The sequence below is a fragment of the Periplaneta americana genome, chromosome 4, assembly GCF_040183065.1.
Source record: "Periplaneta americana isolate PAMFEO1 chromosome 4, P.americana_PAMFEO1_priV1, whole genome shotgun sequence".
Taxonomy (NCBI): Eukaryota; Metazoa; Arthropoda; class Insecta; order Blattodea; family Blattidae; genus Periplaneta; species Periplaneta americana.
In genome coordinates this window covers 185,684,038-185,708,721 of record NC_091120.1, presented here as the reverse complement: position 1 = coordinate 185,708,721, position 24,684 = coordinate 185,684,038, and the positions used below count along the sequence as shown (strand labels likewise).

The 24,684-nt window shown below is 37.3% G+C and overlaps 1 protein-coding gene across 1 annotated transcript; it reads right to left on the bottom strand.

Annotated features, from left to right (window-relative positions):
* Window positions 1–2,504: 2,504 nt before the first annotated feature.
* Window positions 2,505–24,504, bottom strand: LOC138698521 (DNA repair protein complementing XP-C cells homolog). Its single transcript, XM_069824509.1, has 6 exons — window positions 22,154–24,504; window positions 18,186–18,427; window positions 16,128–16,353; window positions 13,239–13,407; window positions 8,869–9,023; window positions 2,505–3,304 (listed from the first exon to the last, which is right to left on the bottom strand). Exons 1-6 carry the CDS (start codon window positions 24,353–24,355, stop codon window positions 2,942–2,944), a joined length of 3,357 nt encoding a protein of 1,118 aa, XP_069680610.1. The 5' UTR covers window positions 24,356–24,504; the 3' UTR covers window positions 2,505–2,941.
* Window positions 24,505–24,684: the final 180 nt, after the last annotated feature.

Genomic DNA, 24,684 nt, shown 5'->3' with positions numbered 1-24,684 from the left:
TAAATGGGTTGGTGACTTCCGTGAGGAGAAGAATGGACAACATTATACGATATGATGGTAACTGAAGTGGCTGTTGATTACATTAATCAAAACAAATTAAAATGGAAAGTAGTATTTAATTTATTAGCTACCATTCATTACAAAAATGTTTCTCTATTAACACTTAGGCCCGGTTTCTTCAACCTTTGTTAAAATGCACCTAACATAGCGTTAATTATCTGTAAGTTAAAAATATGAATTGCTGTTAAAAATATTGCGTTTCTTCAACTTTACATTTCACATTTCAACATTCTGTTTGTTAACTCTCTGTTAGGACCAGAGATTCTAGAGTTTAACCATAACCTATAACCAAGTATAGGCTCACTTCTGTTTTCTGAACTCTGACAATTGCGATTCTCGCTTGTTTCCATTGTTTGATTCAGAGAGGATAGAAGTCTTTCTATTCTCTCAGGTTTGATTTCTGCTTCTTTCCTCGTCTGTATCACAATAGTGTAGAGCGGCATATTGGTATTGCTGTTGTGAAATGGAAAACACTGGAACAGAAATCTTGGGACTAATTTCTCTTCGTTCAAAAGAAGCCTTCTGCTGGAAATTATTTTGCAGTATAAACCAATTAATGAGAATAAACAAGCAAACGGATCTAAGTTGAAAGCGAAAAGTGAGGCTTGGCAGAAAATAGCCTATATCTTTGTATGAACTTCTGGTCTGTCAAATCACAGAATCATCCCCTTTGTTCATGTATTCATGGATATCATTTTCTAAATAATTCAGATATATAAGTTCAGCATTTAACGCACCAGCCATATTGGATACTTCTATGCTAACAGAGAGTTAAATGATTTAACTGCATGAAATTGGGCAGTTAAATTAACATAGGTTTTAACAGGCTGTTAGTACTAACAGTAGTTGAAGAAATGCTTCAACTGTTAAGTTTACAGTTAAAATGGAATAACACAATGTTATAATTTAACAAAGGTTGAAGAAACCAGGCCTTAAATTGGTGAAAATTCAGTTTTCAAATATATGTCATAAACCCACCTGGAGTACAAAGAAACGAAATAATGAAGTTTACCAGTGGCATACTATAATTTGATTTTACTTGAAATTAAGCATTTTCACTAATTTCCTCTCCGTTGTATTATTTATAAAATTAAACACATGGAAAAATGTTTTGCATGTTCTAAATTAGCAGTCAGTGTTTACTGTTTACAAGCCAATATCATGTTTGGTGTTGAAAGAACAGACATTTGCTATTTTCTATAATTATGCTTTGTTTATTTTTTGTTCGTTACATCCACATTTTCGTTCTGTTACTATAATATGAGAGTAATATGCAAACCTATTTTTTATGTGTGCAAAATATAAATTAAACTGCGTATCCCATGGGATACAACTGACAATTAAGGTTTAAATTATAGACATACCCATAAAAATTTGTCTTAATAAAACTATTTAATTATTTACACGATTTTTTTAGAATATTAATCAGTCAGTTGTTAGTGCCAGCTTTAATTAATGTAGTAATTAACGTAGTGTTATTTCTACGACAACAGCCAAAGAAAATAAACTATACGCGCATCATAACGAAAAGAACTATGGCTAGAGGAGGATCTACAATATGTCATGTTTATTCATCTATGACACTAGGATTCTCTTTCAGTTTAAAATCAACTAGCTTACGTGTCGTCAAGCTTCTTGTTGTGAGGAGGGGTGGGTCATGGTTGGTTACCTGCAAGGAGGCTACCTGCCGACTGGGGTGAATACAAATACCAACTTAAGAACAAGGAAAACTCTACAGTATATCGGACAAAAGTTTTGCGAGCCAGTGTACATATAATAGTAATATGCGTTGATGTTTTCATGTTCGAGGAAAAGATTGAAAAAGCGAAACATAGTTGAGCTTTTTTAATTTCCGAGAACATGAAAACAAACATACCGCTCGTGTATTGTACATTATTTTGTGCAAAGATCGTTTATTACATACCTGAAAGAGGAATTTCTAATTAGTTGCAATGAAATCTCCATCTTGGTTTCTGTTCAATGACAGCAAATTTTAAAAACTAAAATATCTATCTTCAACATTGTTGCTATAAAATGTTTTCTGTGTATACTATATTGCAGCAGGCCGTGATATACGTCTGTCTTTTTTTTTCCCCCAGTCTATAAATGCGAACTTAAAACAAACTGCAAGGTTATGTAATGATTTATTTTTCATTTTAATATTTTAACAATATTATTTATATAACATATTGCAGTAATAACATCGGCATCTGGAATCTTGTTGATTTTTTCATGGCTTCCTTAATGTTACTTGCATTACAAATGAAGTAACTTTTGTGGTGTTGTAGAGTTTACTTAATTTTTGCAAATATTTAAAAACAATAATTAACAGTGCAATTTAGGTGAAATTGCAGTGGTAAGTTTCCAATTTATAATTATTACTATGTTAAACGTCTCTAAAAATAATATGTTTAAAGCCTAAAGCAGTAAAATGAATATGGCGCTTAAGCAGTAAGAAGAGGGAAATTGTTATGTGTTTTACGTTGGGAATACTGAATGCGGTATTTCACACTTACCGTGTATTGGTTTTGTGCAGAAAGCAAGCAAATACGCATGATCTCACACAAAAGTTATTTTTCGTTATTTAATTGAAACCTATCAGGGAAACACTGGATTAATGCAAATTATTTATCAATATAAGTCTCTACAAAATAACGACATGATTAAAAAGTATACAAAATAAACAATTACTTAAATACAGTGCCCAAAGAAATTATTTCTAAAAAAAATTTTGCATATTAGTTTATTACATACTTAAGATGAAATATGGATATTTTTAAGTACAAAAATACATCTGCATATTTTTTCATAAGTCTGCAATAAAATAACACACAATAATTTAATCTGAGGACCATAGTAAGAGCTACCAGAACTGTAACAACTAATCCCAATCTCTACCACTATCATAGTCTTCATCATCTTCGTCAGTGTCATCATCAATGTCTTCTTCTTCTTCTTCTTCGTCACTGCTAATTTTCCTTCTCTTACGTACAACTTTCTGCTTACCTTTTCTGGCAGCAGGTTTGACATTTTTAGGAACAGGTTTAGTGTTGCTAGGAGTGGGTTTCGTACTCTTCTTTCTGACGATAAACTTCTTGGATTCTGAAGGACCAGCTTCATCACCAAATGAATATCGCAGCTTGAGTCGCTCTCTAATGAGAAGACCTTTGATGAGGCGTCGCCAATTTCCATATACACGCTTCTCCAACTTCTCTTGGTGACGTTTTTCTGCTTCATCTTGTTCCTGGTGACACGCCACAACAATCAATATGAAAGATAAGAATCAGAATATAGTAAATCTCATGCTGGGTTGCAAGAAAGCATTTATAGGTTCGTTAAACACTATTGGTCCTATAACTGTTCATTTAGCGTCAGTAAGCGTTGCAAGAACGACCTTTAAAGCTATTGGTTCGTTAAAGCACTCTGTAAACTATAGGTCGAAAATCGGAGCTGTAAACTGTTAACGGATCGTTATCTGCCATATTGTACATATATTTCTTGTTTTTGTATCTGACAGTATTAAGTAATTTCGTGGATATGTTATCATCAGAAGTAAGTAAGTGAAATGTAATATACCGTATTGGTCCGAATATAAGCCGCACTTTTTATTCAAATTTCAAACTCGAAAAGTTAGGGTGCGGCTTATTTGCGCGGCCGATAAAATTTAAACTTGATATGTGGCGCATGTTGCTACCGGTAATTTTATCATTTTGAAATGGAGCAACAATGCCACGCGCTTGTGTTTGAAATTGTCAGCAGTCGTATGGTATATGACGCAACAATGTACCAGTCTTCATAGTACAGTGATCGTACTCTTTTGTATGATAGGACAGATTAAAACAGTTTGTACGTAGCTACGGGTTCAGCCATGAGCGGAAACGTAGAAAGAAAAGCTTCAACAAGCTTGGGAATTCGGCGCAGTTATGACGCTGGTTTCAAACTTGCAGTTATTCGTCATGCTAGGAGTACGTCTAATAGAGAAGCCGGCAAAAAGTTTAGTGTGGATGAGTCTAATGTGCGGCGCTGGATCGCCTCGGAGGATAAACTGAAAAATGCCAATACAACCAGAAAATCTTTCAGAGGACCCAAGGCTGGGAAATACCCTGAACTAGAACGTAGGGTCCTTTCCTTTGTACAAGACAAAAGGAAAGAAGGGATGCCTATCTCTCGACAAGTAATCCAGGTAAAATCGTTGGAAATAGCGAAGACCCTGAACATTCCACAGACAGAATTCCATGGGAGTATAGGTTGGTGCCGCAGGTTTATGTGTAGAAGTGGCCTTGTTCTCCGACGAAGCACTTCATTAGCACAGAGACTGCCAGAGGATTTTACTGAGAAACTCGTCAACTTCCAGAGGCACGTCATTGAATTGCGTCAGTGCCACTCTTACCCATTACACCAGATCGGCAATGCCGACGAGACGCCCGTATTTTGGGACATGCCGAGCAATATGACAGTTGACAATAAAGGGGCGAAAAGCATATCATTGAGAACAACTGGAAATGAAAAACAAAGAATCACTGTGATGCTGGCGGTTACGGCAGATGGAGGAAAACTGCCTCCGTACGTTATTCTGAAGCGTAAAACTATGCCCAAGGAGAATTTACCTAAGGGATTAGTGATTCATTGCCAAGAGAAAGGATGGATGACAACCGAACTAATGGTGGACTGGCTAGCTACGGTTTGGAATCGCAGACCAGGTGCGCTGCTCTGTAAGAGGGCTATGTTAGTATTGGATGCCTTTAAAGATCACCTCACACCAGAAGTAAAGAAGAAAATTACTGCATTGAAGACAGACTTAGTCGTCATACCTGGAGGTATGACATCAAAATTGCAGGTGCTTGATGTCGTCGTGAACAAGCCTTTTAAAGACCATCTCCGAAAACAGTATTCGGATTGGCTTCTAGAAGGGGGTCATGCATTCACTCCATCTGGGAAGATCAAGAAGCCATCTGTCAGCCTTATGTGTAAGTGGATTCTCTCTTCATGGCACACGATATCACCAGATTCAATCATCAAAGGCTTCAAGAAATGCTGCGCGTCTAATGCTCTGGATGGCAGTGAGGATGACGTACTTTGGGCGGAGAGTGATGAACAAAGTGACAGTGATGAAACAAATACCGGTACCGGTAGTAGTGAAGTCAGCAGTGACATTGGAGAAGACGGTGATTAGTTGTACCGGTATTTTTGGTGATTTACCCACGTAATACCGTAATTGAAGAAAAAGTGTTTAAATAGTGTAAACAGTTTTGTAACTGGATAATGTGACAGGTAAATTTCACTGCACTCAATTTTTCTTCCCCCCCCCCCTTTCCCCCTAAAATTAAGGGTGCGGCTTATACTCGGGTGCAGCTTACACTCGGGCCAATACGGTACATATCACAGTGAACTCGAGATTCATGTGTGTATAGGAAAAGTTTTGTGAATAAAACAATTTTATTACTATTATAGAATCGTCTGATGTAGAGGTCATATTTGATATGGTACAACATCTACCAAGACCAAGAATACTGAGAGACAGATCGAATCCTCTACAAGAATACGATAATATTGATTTTAAAGTTAGGTTTAGATTATCGAAAGACACAGTCATGGCTCTCTTGCATGAAACGGGGCATCATATTGGAAAAAAAATCACATGTAGTAAGACAGTACCATCAAGTAACAGCTGTTGATTGTCTTGCGCTATTACGCAATAGGATCATTTCAGAATGTGATAGTGGATCATATTCATGTTTATAAATCTACAGTTTGTAGAATAATAAGATGTGTGACTGCATTGCAAGAATGAGAAAACAATAGATTACTATGCCTCAAGGAAATTCTGTACAAACAGTAAAACAGGATTTCTTCTTAATTTGCAATTTTCCCAACATTAGTGCTACATAGACTGTAGCCATATGAAAATTCTAAGCCCTAGTGGACACTTGAATGAGATGTACCGAAACAGGAAGGGTTACTTCTCTATCAATCTGTACCAAGAATCGTTGCATGTTGGCCTGGGTCAGTATTTGACGCCTGTCTTGTGCAAAGTTTGAAAACAGTAACTATCCAAAAACACAATATTACCATAGCGACACGCACGTATAATAAGGGAATTATTTGCGCCGGCTACGTCGTTTTGAATCTTTTCCGTTTAAAGATGGAATAGCTAACAGATCGTTAAATATCACATTTGCAACAACGTATACTTTAAAGACTGGAATAGTTTAAAGGTCCGTTACTTTACGAGAGAATAGCAATTTATGAAACAGGTTTATTGCAACCCAGCATCAGTGTATTATTTATTTTCCCAAAAGGAAGCTACCAATCTCTCTATCCTAGGGTCATTAGTTGGAAAAAATGAAAAATCATAAAACTTTATCTGTAAAAGCAAGATTTTCCACAAAAAAAAAAAAGAGGTCATAATAACATGACGTAATGCATATTTTCAATATTTTATAAGTTGTTGTTGTTGTCTAGTACCTTGCATTTGGCAATGAAGCCATTAGCAGTCGTGCTTTCCAATACTTTTGTGGCTTTCATGTAACTGTTTTCTTAACGGGCACCAGTTTTTACAATGTGGCAGTTACATCACCCGACGTAAACCCCCATTATGCAAGGGGGCCGCACCTGTCGTTGGTCAACGGGTCCTTTGGACCTAGCCGGGAGGACTAAATAGATGTTATTTAGATCCACCGACCTTTCCCTCATGTGCCGCTGAGGGACGCTGTTGTGCTGTGATAGGCCAGCACATATGTAAATGACATTTCCTCCATTTTAGATGAAACCATTATACCGCTGTGACTCGGTCCCCAGATCCTCATCTGTTAAAAGCAGGGGTGTACCACGGGCAGGTTGAGGTTGGGAATTGGGTAAGAGAGGCTATAGGAGGCTCATCACTACCCCTTACACCCCATATTTTATAAGTTAAACTGTTAGTTTTATTGATATAAAACTGATTTAATTAAATATTTAATTACAGAGTGTTGATACTACAGTGCACATCACTTATTGTAATCACAGATAATGATTTAATTAGTGACAGTATATTACTATCTTGCAGTTTTATATCACAGTGACAGTGTGCTTTATTTTAGTGAATAAGCCTGTTTGTATCAGTAACTTCGAAAACTGGAAACAACTTTTTTCGGTCATTGTTGTCAATTGGTTAATGTTATCAGATTAGCAGCATTCCAAAGTGATCAGCTGATCACAATAAGCGGTGTGTACTGTATTCTGATGACCCAATTTGTTTGAGCAAGGAATGTTGTTTGTCATCCAATAAATACAGTAGTGTGCAAATTAATCCGAACACGACATATTTTTACATTTTCTGTCATTGTTGGCCTCACAGCTGCTCATACCGCTTTAATTGACATCTGTAGTACGTGTAATTCCATTGTTGAAGGTCTGTCGTTATTTTTTTTATAATATGTGACATTTTGCCTGTTGTTTTGTACTTATAAGCATTTCAGTTGTGTTGAAGACTTAATGCTGCAATCCTGTGTACATTCTGTCGTCTTCACAAATGGATACAACTCCATGAAAATGGTCTAAAATTATAACATTAGCAGAGCATTCTTCTATGACACAGAGGCAAATTGCTGCAGAATGTCACATCGGTTTGGCTACTGTTAATTCGATCATAAAACGATACAGGGAGACTGGATCCATCATACCCCAGAAAAAAGGAAACTGTGGCCGGAAAAGGAAGACTTCACCTGCAGATGATCGTTTAATTGTCAGGAAAAGTAAATCAAATCCTAGACTAACTGCTGTCGACTTAACCCGCGAGTTAATGGCTACCACTGGGGCGAATATTCACGTTACAACAGTGTGGCATAGGCTTTTGGAAGCTGGACAAAGGGCTCGTAAGCCTATTAAGAAGCAACTGCTAACCCCTGTTATGTGCAAAAAACGCTTAATGTGGGCAAAATTACATCAACACCAGACAGTGAATGACTGGAAGAATGTACTTTTTTCCGATGAGTCTCATTTCGAGGTACACGGCCACCATGTTTCTTACTTTACGGAAAGGATCCGAAAAAGTAACAGCAGCTCATCTCCAACAAGCACCTGGAGCATTAATACCTATCAAGGGAATGATGAATTCTGACAAATATATTCAATTATTGGAAACCAGAATCGTACCCCAGCTGCAAAAATCATTTCCGGATGGCAGAGGTGTGCTCCAACAAGACCTGGCACAATGCCATACATCTCGAAAAACTACAGAATTCTTCAACAAGAAGAATATTCAGCTATTCCCCTGGCCAGGCAACTCACCCGACATCAACCCCATTGAGAACTTGTGGTCAATTTGCAAAAGAAGAATGCAAAAAATGGATTGTTCTACAAAGGAGAAGATGATTTCTGCCCTCATTGGTGTATGGTTTCGCGATGAAGAAATGAAGAATATTTGTGGGAAATTAGTGGAATCCATGCCAAATCGTCTCAGAGCTGTTATTAGGAACAAGGGAGGCCACATAGATTACTGAGGTATGTCTTAGATCCTTTTTTTATCCCATTTGAGTGTTTTTGCATAAGTAATTACGTTGTTCGGATTAATTTGCATGCTACTGTACTTACGGAAATCCACAAAAGATGATGCCTTAAACTAAAATTTACAAACTCCAGACAGACTGTTTCTCTCTTTTGTCTATTGGAAGTTGACAAGAGAGAAAAGCAGGACAACTTCTGATTTCCTAAAGTGCTGGGCCAGATGTAGCACATGCGGACATGTCCAACAAAATCCAGATGTTTGCTAATCCTAATGATTGCATAGTACCGAAATATCCCTTCCTCTCAAAAAGCAATGGCTCTTACCTGGTTCCAGGCATCAAGCAGAGTGTCCTTATGCTCCTCACAGACAATAAAGCCATCAAACATGGGATGACTTCCACCACAATGGAAATCAAACCCAACAACTGCGGGGGCACAATCAATTCCGAGTTTGCGGGCTACACGATTCAGACCAGGAACTGTAACAAAAGTGAAATCATTTCAATTTATCATTTAATAACCAATCTTGAAAAAGTTGAATTGATATACCGTAAAACAGGGTGACTTGATACGCTGATACTTGATATATCAACCTACAAAATGTTGTTGTTTTCTAATGCCAGGCGTTTGACAATAAAGTCATTTGACCTCTTGCACTCCAATCATCGGGGTAATGTAACTCCGCCTTCCAGGCGCGCCAACCTCAGAAGTGGGTTACAACTAAGCCACAGCCAGGAGAGAAGACCAGAAATGTCGAAAGACAACCTGGTGGCATTGGATTAAAAAAAAAAAGAAAAAAATAAATATTTTTCAAAGATATTATCATGACCAGCCACTGAAGCACAGATTTTGAGGTGTTCCGAATCCATTTCTTGGTTTGAGTTGCACAATGGGCAGTTAGGGGACTGATATATTCCAAGTTACATGGCAAGTTGTAGCCGATTTAAGTGAACACCATATTTTAACGTTTTGGTGGCTACTTCATCCACACACAACCCCCAGAATGTCTGGAGGACCACAGCTGCTGTTGGTCGACGGGTCCATTGGACCTAGCTGGGAGATCTTGTTGATCACCAGCTTTCCCTCCTTAAGCCACTGGAGGACGATTTTAGTGCCATAGCAGGTCAGCACTACGAACAGAAAAGTAGAAAGAGGAGGAAGGAAAGGGAAATGAACCCCTAGCCCTCGAATGCTCTAATGCCGTTGGGATCGAAGAAAGTAAGAGTTCAGTCAGAGGACTGGATAGGAAAGGGTAAAGAGGGAATTAGGTATTGAATAGAGGAAAATTATACCAAATTCAGTCATTAACTCATCAAGCTGTATCAAGTCCCCTCAGTGTATCAAACCACCCCGTTTTACGGTACAATAGAATTCATCATATCCGGCAACTGTGGGACAAAGCCAGTGCCAGATAATTGGAAAATACGTTTATAGGTTATATGAAAGCACACTGTACTGCACAAATTTTTTTTTTCATGTTGAAATTTAGTAATTTTCATACAGATAATTAAAAATGAAGTGTTGAAATAAGTACAATATTTATTTTTAGTACTGATTACAGTAATGTACATTCATCAGTTCATAATTATTGTAATACAGTAATACATAATAGCGTAAAAATACTAAAAGCTTTCGTAACCATATGACAATTTTAAATGGCAGTCATGTCAGTCATGTGACGTGAAGAGCAGTGTAGCCAACGTCGCACTATAAACACTATGGAGAGTGCTCGATGATTTGAGCGTAAGAACATTTCACTTGTTAATTGATGAACTAGTGGACATACTCGTGTTAAATATGAAATATCTGTCCGGCTTACAGCTGTTTCAGTGCTTCACGCACCATCATCAGAGCCTACTAGATCGCGGCGTCATCTCGAACTTCTCTGCCTGTTAGGAGGGTGTGTTTTATTGTTGGAAGGTGTTGAATTGTGGAGTCGAATAGTGTGTGTGTACTGAAATTGATCTGTGTGTTGAGGTTTTGATCGGGGTGTGTTTTAGTGTGTGTGTATATTTCATATTGTTCTAGTGTGTTGAGTTTTTGGTTCTTGGGTTGTGTGTGTAGGATTTCCATGTCCGTATTTATGTTATTGTATGTATGGTTAGTATTGGTTATGTGATCGGCGTATGTAGATGTATTGTGTCCTCTGGTTATAGCTTTAATGTGTTCTTTGTAGCGTGTTTGGAATGATCTGCCTGTCTGTCCTATGTAGAACTTGTCGCAACTATTACATTTGAGTTTGTATACACCTGTATGGTCGTACACACACAACCCAAGAACCAAAAACTCAACACACTGGAACAATATGAAATATACAAACACACTAAAACACACCCCGATCAAATCCTCAACACACAGATCAATTTCAGTACACACACACTATTCGACTCCACAATTCAACACCTCCAACAATAAAACACACCCTCCTAACAGGCAGAGAAGTTCAAGATGACGCCGCGATCTAGTAGGCTCTGATGATGGTGCGTGAAGCACTGAAACAGCTGTAAGCCGGACAGATATTTCATATTTAACACGAGTAAGTCCACTAGTTCATCAATTAATTATATTCAAGTGTTAAAAGTGGTGTACGCAAGATTCAAAATGGATTTCACTTGTGTTTGACAGAATCCATTGTGCAACAGCAAGACTTAATGGTACTAGCCATGATACTATCCATCACTCGAATGAAATTTTTACGTGCTGTAGAAACAGTGAATTTCACACTTTCGTATTTAGACTCATCCAACACTCCTTCGATATGGGTGAGTTCAAGTGTTAAATTGAAAGATATCGTCCCTGCACATTGTTTGCAAGGTCCAAGTGACAACTTACCGATGCTACATGATATCTATTCCAGGGACATAACAGGTTTTTTTGTCTATGTTTCCACACATGAACAGTGTAAAGAGTAAACACAATATGTGGCATGTGCGATCTACAAAAACCACTCACATCTTTGTCAGATTCTTCTCTTTTGCATGAATGACTATTTTTTTGGTCTACCCAAAAGTGCTGTTGTTTTGGTATTGCTGGTTACTTGGGTGCTGGATACGAGGGATTTTACTGTACAGAAATTTCCATGAGAAGCAGAAATCATGTCTCAAGTTAAGATATACAAGGGTACAATGGAAAAATTTTACATTGATAATGGACTGACACAAGAGGATGGTCGTCTAGCACCAATGTTCTTCAATCTTGCTTTACACTGGGTGACAAAACAGACAGGAGTAGATCCTAACAGCACTTCACTACTTTATGAGTGTTCAGATAGTAGGACACGCAGATGATGTGGATGTTATGGGACGGTCATTGACAGCAATAGAAGAAGTGTAGAAAGATCTGGAACAAGGAGTCACTAAAATCAGGTTACAGATTAATGTAAGTAAAACCAAACAGATGACGCAAATAAGAAACAAACAGGATATATACAACCTTCCCAATCTGACGGTAAACATGTTTGAAGAAATGGAGAATATTAAATATCTTGGGACAGTAATGACAAGTAACAATAACGAATTAATTGAAGTTCAGAGTCGAATCGTGCAGCCAATAAGGCCTAATTTGCATTAAACAGAATATTGAAATCTGTGTGCACAAGAAAACAAAACTCAAAATAAACAAAACAATTATTAGAAGGATTCTCTGTTATGTCAGCGAAATGTGGACATTATCTAAGGAGATAGAAGTTAAACTCGGTATATTTGAGTGAAAAATATTCAAAATAATTTTTGAACCTACTTGTACCTGTAAGTATAAATATAACTCATAAATACTTATCATCTGAAAAGGTGTAAAAATTCAAATATCTCGGAGCAACAGTAAGGAACAAATATAAATGACATTTGGGACGGAATTAAACGCAGAATAAATATGGGAAATGCTTGTTATTATTCAGTTGAGAAGCTTTTGTCATCCAGTTTGCTCTCAAAAAAACTGGAAGAGGAATTTATAAAACAGTTACATTACCAGTTGTTCTGTATTGTTGTGAAACTTGGACTCTCAATTTGAGAGAGTGACAGAGGCTAAGGGTGATGAAGTTACAGGAGAATGAAGAAAGATACAGTTAGTTAGTTAGTTAGTGGGGTTTAAAAAGGGCGCGTCAGCTACTATGGCTATTTGCGCCCTTATCTAAAATCATTCACTAAACACGAACATAATACAATAACCATAATGTTTAAAAAACTAAAAAACGTTGTCACGGTAGAAAGTTACACAATGCAGAACTGCACGCATTGTATTCTTCACCTGACATAATTAGGAATCTTAAATCCAGACATTTGAGATGGGCAGGGCATGTAGCACGTATGGGCGAATCCAGAAATGCGTATAGAGTGTTAGTTGGGATGCCAGAGGGAAAGACCTTTGGGGAGGCTGAGACATAGATGGAAGGACAATATTAAAATGGATTTGAGGGAGGTGGAATATGACGGTAGGGACTGGATTAATCTTGCTCAGGATAGGGACCGATGGCGGGCTTATGTGAGGGCGGCAATGAACCTCCGGGTTCTCTAAAAGTAATTTGTAAGTAAGTAATTATGTGCTTCACATAAGGCCTGATATTTTATGTCGTGAAATTCTGTGCTTTTATGTGATTTTTAAGAACATGTATAAAACTTTTGAGGAGAAATGGTTAAAATTATGATAATTTTGCTGAACTTATATAATTAACAAGGGATTACAGTACTGAAGCTTACCTTGAAGGTGGACAGTTCCCTTAGGCAGCATACACGGCTTGTACAGCTCCACATTGCCATATTCATTTCTGGGAACCTTACCATCCACAGCAGGAGGCGGAATATAATCTTCCACTTGCCAGGAGCCGAAGACCTCCAGGGGCAAGTCTTTTACAAATTGTCCTGACATCTGTAATAAAACATCTTTTTAAAATTCACTTAGTAACTGTGTTCAATTTTTTGATCCCGGTGTTCTATTATAATAATATTGTGAAAGCCGTGTCGGAAGTCGAGCACGCGTCCTGCAGAAGGGAGGGCGCGCGAGAAGACAGGCGGCGGAGTGGGAAAGACGCAAGTCGGCGGACACTATGGCGTGGCACAGCGAACGGTAGGAAGACTGCAGCCAGCCAGACTGGAGGGGACGGATGTAAGGGAAATGTCTAGATTCCGAGAGAGGAAGGGGGCCAACTGCGGCGCGAGGTGAAGGGGGAGAAGAAGCAGGAGGAAACAGATCATTCGCGAAGACCGATTGCTGTAGAAACATCGAGAATGTGTGATTTAGTAATAAACAGAAGACGCGAAGAAGAGCCAATTCCAGTTCAGTTTAGAACAGCGAGTCAGTCTTGTGAAGCAGCAGTGAACGAGCAAGAAAGCCAGCCTTCAAGATCTGGGTTCGACTTGAGGAGGACCGCAACTGTGGCAGCAACCAGGCGAGTGTGGCGTATCCGGAAGTCTTGAGTTCGAGTGCAGTGGACTGTCCCTGGAAGTCTTGGGATCGATATACTGTGAACTTGAGTGAATGAGCTAGAAGAACTAGCCACGGCAAACGAACTGTGAACTGAGAACTGACAGTTTTCTTTTGTAAATAGTGCTTTGTGAACATTAGTTGAGATTAGGAGTACATTGTTGTTTTCAATAATCCAAGTAAATTGTCATTGTCGTCTGTGGAGTGCAATAACGAATACTGTGTTGCTGTGTGAAGTGAAATACCCATTGTTGATGGGAGTGTTTAAATTCAGAAATAGAATTGTTGTGAATAAAAGTAACATTATTGTTGTGTGAATTAAAGTCACAATATAAACAATGAACTAGTTTCTTAAAGTTAGGAAAAACTACAATATTAATTACGTAAAAGGTAAAGGTAAAGGTATCCCCGTAATATGCCATGAAGGCACTTGGGGGGGCATGGAGGTAGAGCCCCATGCTTTCCATGACCTCGGCACTAGAATGAGATGGTGTGGTCGGCACCACGCTCTGACTGCCTTTTACCCCCGGGAAAGACCCAGTACTCAATTTTATAGAAGGCTGAGTGAATCTCGGGGCCGTTCTGAAAGTTTGGCAACGAGAAAAAATCCTGTCACCACCTGGGATATTAATTACGTACATTATTTAAAACTACTAAATGAGAAAGAGTTACAGGGCATTGACTGGTGGATCCCCAAGTGTGAAAATGGGAATTTTTATGGAGCCATCAGATGATATGCAATGCACCTCTTCAAATACTTCAAAGATGTTCAATTTATAAATGAAAACTCGTTTATTATGTACATGTAACATCTTTCTATATTACTGGATCTGATCTTTGTTCCTTTAAGATTACAGGATCAAAAACCATATAGCGCTCTCAACCTCTGTATTATCCGGATTGCTGTTGGCCCGTATAATCGGGATTCTCACTTATATGTTTTTATTCCTCAGATTTCAATAATTGAATAGTAATCTGTATAGCTCTGTTGGTAAACTGTTTGTGTTTGTAAGTTGAAGTAGTTTGCATGATATGTATTATCAATTTCTGTGTATCACAAATGGTTGAATTGTTTATGCCTTAAATTTAATTAACTTACTTGTTTTGTATTATACATATAGCTCAACTTATAAATGATTGTTTGCGTTTGTAAATTTAATAATCTGATTGGCTATGTATTGTATACTTTAGTAGAGCCATCGATGTAGTTCAGTCGACAGACTCGCTGGGCTGCTGATCCGGAGCTGTGTTCGGGTTTCGGTTGGATCCCCCTTTGGTCTTCGGTTTCTTCCGAGGTTTTCCACAGCCGTGCGACTGAAGCCGGATGGTCTATGGCGAGTCCTCAGCATCAACCCCTTTGATTTGATTACCTGGTTGGGTTTTTCCGAGGTTTCCCCAACCAAAAGGCAAATGCCGGGTAATATTTTGGCGAATCCTCGGACTTCACCTCATCTCACTACATCTTGCCAAAATATTGTAAAAATTTGCACAAAATTGTAAAAATTGTAGAAAATTACTAAATTGTAAAACTGTAAAAATTTGTAAATATTGTAATTGTAATATTGTAAAATTTTGACTTGTTCCACATCTTAAAGCTTCATTGCTCATGTAAGATCTATGGAATAAAATAAATAAATAAATAAATAAATAAATAAATAAATAAATAAATAAATAAATAAAATAAAAACTTGTGAATGAAGTTTTACTGTAATATGATAAGGGAAATTAGGTATGTGGGAAAGAATATTTGAAATAGTTTGGACATGTTAAAATAATGTCAAATTGGACATTACCAAGAAATATTTTAGTGGGAGGTAGGGAAAAGGAGAAGAAAGGGATGACCAAAGAAAAACTGTTGTATGATGTCCGACACAATAAGGATCAACATTGAATGAAAGCAGCCTATGCAGAAGATAGAATATTAAAAAAAAAAAAGTAAATAAAATTTATTTTGGATGAAATGAAATGATTGTATTATACGATATTTCTCGTAATAGAAAAAAAAACAATATAATTTGGTTAATAGGTTTCTAGAAAGAAATATAAATTTATTTTAAGGTATTATATCCTTTCCTTCAAAACGTGGTTCAAAGAATATAATTAGTTGCTTATAGAATATAAATATTTTTAATGATCATATTCATTTTTAAGTTTTCAATGTTTACCTTGTCATACTTGGGTCTGGCCTTCACAATTTTGTAAGGTTGTTCTCCCAAACGAACTACTTTCGCTTCTTTCATCCAAATCTCCCTCGAATGCAAGGTATGAACACATTCTCTTGCATACACTGGCTTTCCTCTCACAAAACCCAAAGTAGGAGCGTCTGGTGGATATATTGCTTCAAATTTCAGCAAATCATCTCTCAGAACATACAATGGGTGGTTCTTGAACCTGTAAACACATTTCGTATCAATTTCATACCATGAAGTAAAAAAATGTCATCTTTAAACATAACACTTAACTAGGGTACTTCAACCAAAAATGTTACTTACACTTATTGTACAACTGCAGATAATGGCACAAAGTGCAATATGAAAATTGTAATCCCTTACTTACTTACTTACAAAAGGCTTTTAAGGAAACCGCAGGCTCATTGCCGCCCTCACATAACCCCGCCATTGGTCCCTATCCTGTGCTAGATTAAGCCAGTCTCTATCATCATATCCCACCTCCATCAAATCTATTTTAATATTATCCTCCCATCTACGTCTCGGCCTCCCCAAAGGTCTTTTTCCCTCCAACATTGAAATCCCTTAGTAAATAAAATGATTTTCTGAAAGACCAAGATAAAAAAATCCTTGCACCTCTTCGAAATCTTTTTGTATTCTGCAAAGTTTTTCATTAGCATACTTGTATGAAAGTACATTTTTAATCTGGTCTTCTTCAAGAACAAAAAAATACAAGTAAACTCAATGCTGAGAAGACTTGTGACTTAGAATATCGAAAATATTGTCAGACTTCGCATCATAACAGCAACAATAACATTATGGTAAGTCTAATACTTACTTAATTACAAATGGCTTTTAAGGAACCCGCAAGTTCATTGCTGATCTCACATAAGCCTGCCATCGGTCCCTATCCTGAGCAAGATTAATCCATTCTCTATCATCATATCCCACCCCTTTCAAATCCATTTTAATATTATCCTCCCATCTATGTTTCGGCCTCCGCAAAGGTCATTTTCCTTCCGGCCTCCCAACTAACACTCTATATGCATTTCTGGATTCGTCCATACGTGCTACATGCCCTGCCCATCTCAAACATCTGGATTTAATGTTTCTAATTATGTCAGGTGAAGAATACAATGTGTGCAGTTCTGTGTTGTGTAATTTTCTCCATTCTCCTGTAACTTCATCCCTCTTAGACCAAATATTTTCCTAAGAAACTTATTCTCAAACACCCTTAATCTCTGTTCCTCTTTCAAAGTGGGAGTCCAAGTTTCATAACGATTCAGAACAACCGGTAATATAACTGTTTATAAATTCTAACTTTCAGATTTTTTGACTGGATGGCATATTCTATAGAGAAGTTAAAAAGTAAAGGTGATAGTGCATCTCCTTGCTTTAGCCCACAGTGAATTGGAAAAGCAACAGACAGAAACTGATCTATACGGATTATGCTGTAAGTTTCACTGAGACACATTTTAATTAATCGAACTATTTTGTTGGGAATACCAAATTCAATAAGAATATTATATAAAACTTCTCTCTTACCCAAGTCATATGCCTTTTTGTAATCTATGAATATGGTAAGTCTAATAAAAAGGTTTAATTTCTCACAGCAAAAAAATCATCGCACTGATAACTTCATGGTAAATCTAAAAATTGGTTTCACTTTTCACAGCAAAGACATGATGTAAGTTCTAATGCAAAATAACTTTGTATTTATGTATTTTCAGAATATATTTGAAAGCCAGAAGTGAAATTTATTATGGATGTTTATTTCACTATATTACGCAAATATTTAATGAGTAGAACATGATTACCAGCCTAAATTATACGGTAGACCTACAAAACACCTGGGAGGTGGACAAAATAAGCATGAACTTCAAGGAGGACATATCATAGTTGGGAATGACTGGTCTATATAGTCCAGCATAATTACGTGCTTAGTTTGTAATCTTGAGAGAAATGAAAATTAAATCTCGCAAACTAGTGCTTGGCCAAACTGAACAAGGACAAAAAAAAAAAAAAATCTGTTACAATTCAAGAATTAAAACTTACTCTTTGAGAGTTGTTGGCATGGGACGGTCCAACATGAGTCTGTTGAGCTCCTCATCTTCCTCTCTGTCTTGAGCAGTGGGGGCTGTAAGGAAAGGACTCAGTGATTCCTGCCACCACTTCTCGTCGACACGAAGTCTCCGTGTTGTTGTCGTGAAATTAGCACAGTACCGACATGTAACATCTTTCAATGTCAGGTCGTTGTTGAAGGCCAACACGTACGTTACAGGTTGAGTTGCACGTGACTGTAACAAATCAATTATGTTTGCTGTAAATACAGTCAACTCCGGTTATAGTGAACTTCTGCGGACCAGCATATCTCGTTCACTATATCCGAGGTTCACTAAAACCGAAGTGTCTGTTTCTATACTACTGACGTTGCTACAGTATTAATGCCCGTTTGGGTCAGACCACGTTCAATATCAGTACTAATGTTCGCTGTATCTTCCAACTTAAACACTTTACCCTTTGACATCCTGATGTTCACAGTTCGAAACTTGAATCTAATCTGGCCATGTAGGTAGTAGGCACTGACCGATTTCGCACTTCTTCCCATTAGAGGTATGCTACTGTGTACTCGGCCTTGGAATTTCCCAGGGTTCACTTTTACAAAAATGCCGGAGGAAGGGTTGAGGACCATTATACTGTAATCCTTCTTGTATTTACCCTTTGGTCACCAATCTGCTCCCTTTACAAAAGAAAACACTTTCTCTTCCCATTCTTCTAATAACCTCTTCTAAAAAGGAGTCAGAATCCTTCCTTTATCCCTCACTGCATACACTATTCTCTTCAACATGTTTCAAGCTGTCCAGGAAGCTGAACAAAACCTTTGTCTTTCAATGCACTTAAGGAGTAAAAGGTTTGAGATTTTGTTTTGAACATATTCTTGGAAGTTTACAGGAGAAAGGGTTTCCTATATTACTATTTTGGTCATTTTAAAATTACATTTTCTTGGGGAAGTTGACTGTAACAGTATGTTGACATGGTGAAGATTCTTTATGTAGGCGCCACTAGAAAACATTTCTGAAATATCTTGAAAATGGCTAGGATTTATAGTATGGAGTAATAGAAATTTGATGTGATCACTAAGAGAGCTGTAAGCCCACCCAATCCACCCGAAATACATACCTTACGAAATTTGTCGTGCGTGAATTAAGAAAACAACTATATTTTCTTAATGAAACATAATGTAAAGAAGGTAATCATGGTTTTTTTCAACGTCCCCAACTGTGATGAACCTCTCACACAATACTACACACCTAATCTAACTTAAGTTAACCTAACCTCTCACAAAATAATGCACATCTAACCAAACCTAACCTAACCTCTCAATACACACCAAATCTAATCTCTCACATAATACTACACACCTAATCTATTTTGTTTGCAATGTTGCCGTCCCTGCTATGCCGAGTCAGAAGCCGCCTAGTGGATGAAGTGAAAAGCATGCCAAAAGAGGACAATAATGTCCGACTCATTCAAACCACTATTCGTTATTTTTACATTTTACTCCTGAATTCCGTTTTGTCAATAATCAATATGTTAATATAGTGAACATCCCATATATAGTGCAATAAGAACGTAAATGTGTTATGACAATGATAAAATTGTGAAAAATTCGTTTACAGTGGTGCTAACATACTGAACCTTGAATGTTGAATTACCAATTTTAAATTTTTGATGTTAACATTCAAGGTTCGCGCCACTGTAAACGAATTTTTCACAATTTAGTACACATTTACGTTCTTATTGCACTATATATGGGATGTTTACTATATTAACGTATTGAACATTTCAAAGATTTCCTTCCAAAATTCAGTGGCGATCAGCTGTTTATGAATTATTTGTGTCAAAACAAGTGTGCAAACACTTACTTTTTGAAACATTGAGCAAAAATGTTGTAAGTCAGCCTCGGCATTTCAAGATTTCTTGTGTATTGTTGTCAATTGTTGCAACAGAGTCAGTACAGTTGCATGTGAAAGTGTTTTAAGATGTACAAATGGAATAAAATCCACCCTCGGAAGCGTGCTAATATTTGAAACAACAAACAATTTAATGACCATTAGCATGAATGGACCAGCTGTCACCACCAGAATGCATTCAAAATTGGTTTGTCAACAAATCATGTCGAGTTCCCTTCAAAATGCAGTAATCAGGTACCAAAGAAAATGGGCCTCTAGATTTTTTGATGGGTCTCTAAATATTCCGTGTAGGTCTAGTTTAATTGACAGATGGCACCATACAACAAGTCATGATACAAGAACGCAACCATTTGTACTTCAGTTCACTATTACTACAAAGGAGAAGTAAGGCACAATAAGCCCACTACAGACTTCAATGATACAGTAGACTTTAGACCTATCTTCCATAAAAAAAAAGTGACTAATTTAAAGAATTGTTGATAAATTCTTCAAAAGAAGTGAACCACTGCCACATGTTACCCCAGCATAAGAAGCATTTGTGCAATGGGAAAAGGGACGGCTCATTTGTCATCTCGAGAGGTCCAGGGGTAATTCAATGCAAGGGATATTATCAATGATGTAATCAAAGAGAATTTTGGGTAGTAAAAGGAAGGGATAACATTGGCAGGAAAGTCCGGTGAGGATAATGGTGGCATCTTCTTCGTCTTTCCCTTTTGCACCACAGCATCGGGTCTGTCTCGATCCATCTCCTCCATTCCTTTCTATCCCTCGCCATTATTCTCGGTTCCCCAATTCCTTTTCCTTGCCATCATCTCAATATTATTCATATACTTCGTCCTTGATCTTGATTTTCTTTCTTCTCCCATTCGCACCTTCTGTCCATAACCACTTTAGTTGTTTTCTTCTTAACGTCTCTTCTTATTTCTGTTTTATAGTCATGTCGCTGTTATTTCTGGTGTGACTATTCCCCTTTGCTTACGTCTTAGAAAGTGAAGGCTCTATAAATTCTAAGTAGGTAGTATCGTTCGCCAATTTTGTTCTTTCGTTGCCGAGCTACCAGATGAGGAATCTATTTGCTTCACCGTTAAACATTATCATGTCGTAGCTCCTATGATAATAAATCAAACGCACTGTAATTCAGCAAATAATTGAGTGGCAAATAACGTCCTCGTGTGATTTCTGCAAACGCCAATGAAAGAGCCAAAATGGCGGGCGATTATATTAAGTATTTATCGAGCCTTAGGAAATTCATTACATCATCAATAGCGAATGACAAGACGCACACATTTAAATGTAGCCGACCTGCAACGTGATTGGCTGCCGGAAATAAGAGCGACGGGACTATAATTGGATAAAGGCAAATGGTTGCATTATCTAGGATTCCTTAATTGTATGGAAGTAAATGAATCGTTGTAGCCTATGTGAAGTGAAATTCTTCGATTCTCCAGTAATTCGTTATGTACCCCTCAGAGAAGTTGATTATACAATCATGTGTTGGATTTGAATGGCGATGTTTGAATTTCGTTATGTAACTTAGGCCTCTCAAGTGAAGATTAGGAAGGGTACTGGTTTTAGGGGAGTAATCTTGAAGAAAGATGGGAGAAATGGAAGGGCATTCTACAGCCAAGATGACGCAGTTACAGCAATATTTAAGAACAAACTGAGAAAATATTTTTTTATTCTTATGTTGAAAGTAAGTTGAAATTGGAAAATAAAACCATGTGTTTATCAGTGTATAGACCTCCCAGAAGGTATTAAATAAAAAACTGTCTCTCATTTGGTTCACTTGGCTGAAGAATTTGCCTACCGAAATGTTAATATAACCATCTAAGCTTAGAGGAAATTAATTCAAAATGGAACCAAATTTACAAAACTGGCATTATATTAACATAAACAATGAAGATTCTTCTCTTTGCAGATAATTAGGTTGTATCTTAACTGACAATTCAGGAGATAATCTTTTCCAATACCTCAGTCAAAACTACACACTCAGCAATAAATAAATTCATAAATACTGTAGTTCACAGATAAATTTCCTTAGATACTCACATGTAATTCAGCAACGCAGTGTACTTTGCCTCTTCCAATATCTACACTGATCCATTTCTCTTCCTCTTCAACAAAAACCTCGGTCCACACATCATGACCTACTCTTTTCTTCTTCTCCTTCTTCTGAACTCCAGTCCCATCACCTGATGATGCAGAATCTGATGATAAAACCCTCCTGTCCACCACATCAACACTTTTTGATTTCTTCCTATAAGATACTTTCTTCGGTTCAAACTCGCTTTCACTATTTGAATCTGTCGAATTTTCTTTTAAGTTCTGTTTACCAGTAGATTTCCGTCTTGATGAAGATTCTGGAACGAAGTCGCTGTCGCTATTGTCATCTTCAGTTTTGGTTCGAGAAGTGTTACCTTTTTTGTTAGTATTACCTTTCTTCTCACCAGATTCTTTCTTTGTTGACGAGGTAGTAGGTTCACTTGATTTTTTGCGCCCTTTATCATTTGTACTTGCACTTTGTCTCTTTTTCGATTCTACACTCGTTTTCTGGCTCTTTTTCGATTCTACACTTGCTTTCTGGCTCAACACACCATTTTCACCTGCACTATCAGAATCATCTTTGTACTTATTCAAAACTTCTTTACGCTCTCTTAGTGTCCTCTTCAATTTATCCATCTTTTCGTCCGATATATCTGCATCACTTTTCTTTTTAGGAGTTTTACTTTCATGAGATTTTGACTTTGAACTTGAACTGCTCGATTTTGTGTTACTTTTCTTGGTATATTTACTAATTTGATTCTTATTTTGTAATTTTTTGTCACTTTCTTTTCGACTTTCCGTAGACCTATCGGTACTTTTACTTTTTGTTTTCTCCAACTGTTCCTTAGATGTGCTTTCGCTAACACCAGCATCGTCAACTTCATCCTTCACAATAGATTCTTCTTTCTTCACTTTAGTTCTACTAACAGCACACATTTCATCACTTGGTGGTTTCAGTGGAAGTGGTTGCAGTGACAGCAAAAGCCTAGCTTTTACCCCTATAGTTCGAAGCACACAAATGAACATCAACACTAGATCACGATTAGAATAAGCAGTTCTTGACTGAAACTGTTCTTGTAACGAATCACACAATGACAAAGAAGGATTTTTCTCGGTAGTTTCTTTAACAGTCACTGTCTTCCTGAACCATTCAACTATTTTCTCAAGGTAGTCGAGGTTCGTATGCTTCCCTGGGTAGCAATGTTGGGAGGGAATAAATGATAAGGAAAGGGCCATCAGAACTTCCGAATTAAGGGTTGAATTTATGTATCGGCCATGAGCAATCCAGCACAAAAGATGGACTTTATGAATTAAAACCTGAAGTTCACGTTTTACTCTATTCAACCTACGTCTAAGATGTGCTTCCATATCAAAACCCTTTTTCTTTCTTTTCCTGTAAATATCTGGCATCTGCAAAGTTACTTCAACCCCTTCCTTAGGAATGATGGATTTTATATTTTCATCTTTTACATCTAGTGGTCCTAATCCTCCAACATCTTCCCAGTCCGATATATCATCTTCTGAATCTGATGTTGCAGAATGTATTCTATCTTCAACGTCCTTAATTTCTTCCTTTACAACACCTGAACCTTCACCCAATGCCAATAACTCTGACACATCCATCTTATTTACTTCTGATGTAGTAGGCAAGATCTTCACTCCATTTTCTGAATTGTTTTTACTTCCTGTTTTTGTCTTTGAACTAGACCTATTTTTCTTCGTCGATTTCGTTCTGGAATGATCACTTTTCGTCTTCGTTTTCCTAACTGACTTGGTAGGTCTATGTTCTGTTGTCTTCTCTTCAACTTTAGGAAGTGGTAAATAAGATGGTTTGACTTCTGCAACATCTTCAAACTCTGAATCTTCAGAATCAGTCAATCTGGTGACACCAGTTAATATATTATCCTCTATAGCGGTGAAATCTGAGGTTGTCACTTCTTGTTTCAAATTAAACTTATCCGTATCAATATCTGGCAAGGAAGAAGGACGCATAAATTCATCAGAGCTACTTTCTGATGATTCATCTTTCGCAAGTGAAGAGTTCTCATTTACATTGTTGCTTGACTTGACACCGTTTCTTTTTGTCTTTGTTCCAAGTTTTCGCCTTTTTCCTTTCAATGTATCTGTATCGTTAGTGAAGTTTCCAGAACTGTTTATTTCGACGTTTGTAGAAGGCGAAGCCCTCTTCATAGATCTTCGAGACATCATTATGTTCTATTTGTAATACTGTATAGATAGAAAAGCTTTGTATGAGTTGTGTGAGTAAATAATCCAATTGTTATTAACTGCGGCAATAATTAACCATTCACCAATAACAAAAATGACAGTAGGCCTACAACACGTGATTTACACATTTGCCGAACATGTTGTTATTGACAACTGTTTATTAGACTCTAGAGGTCATTAAAACCCAAAAATAATACTAGGTGAACTAAAATACACACTTCCATTAAATCAATGTACTGTAAACAGCCTATTAATGTAATAAACTGGAATGGAACAAAGCATTTTTAAAAATATTATTATCATTAACCAGA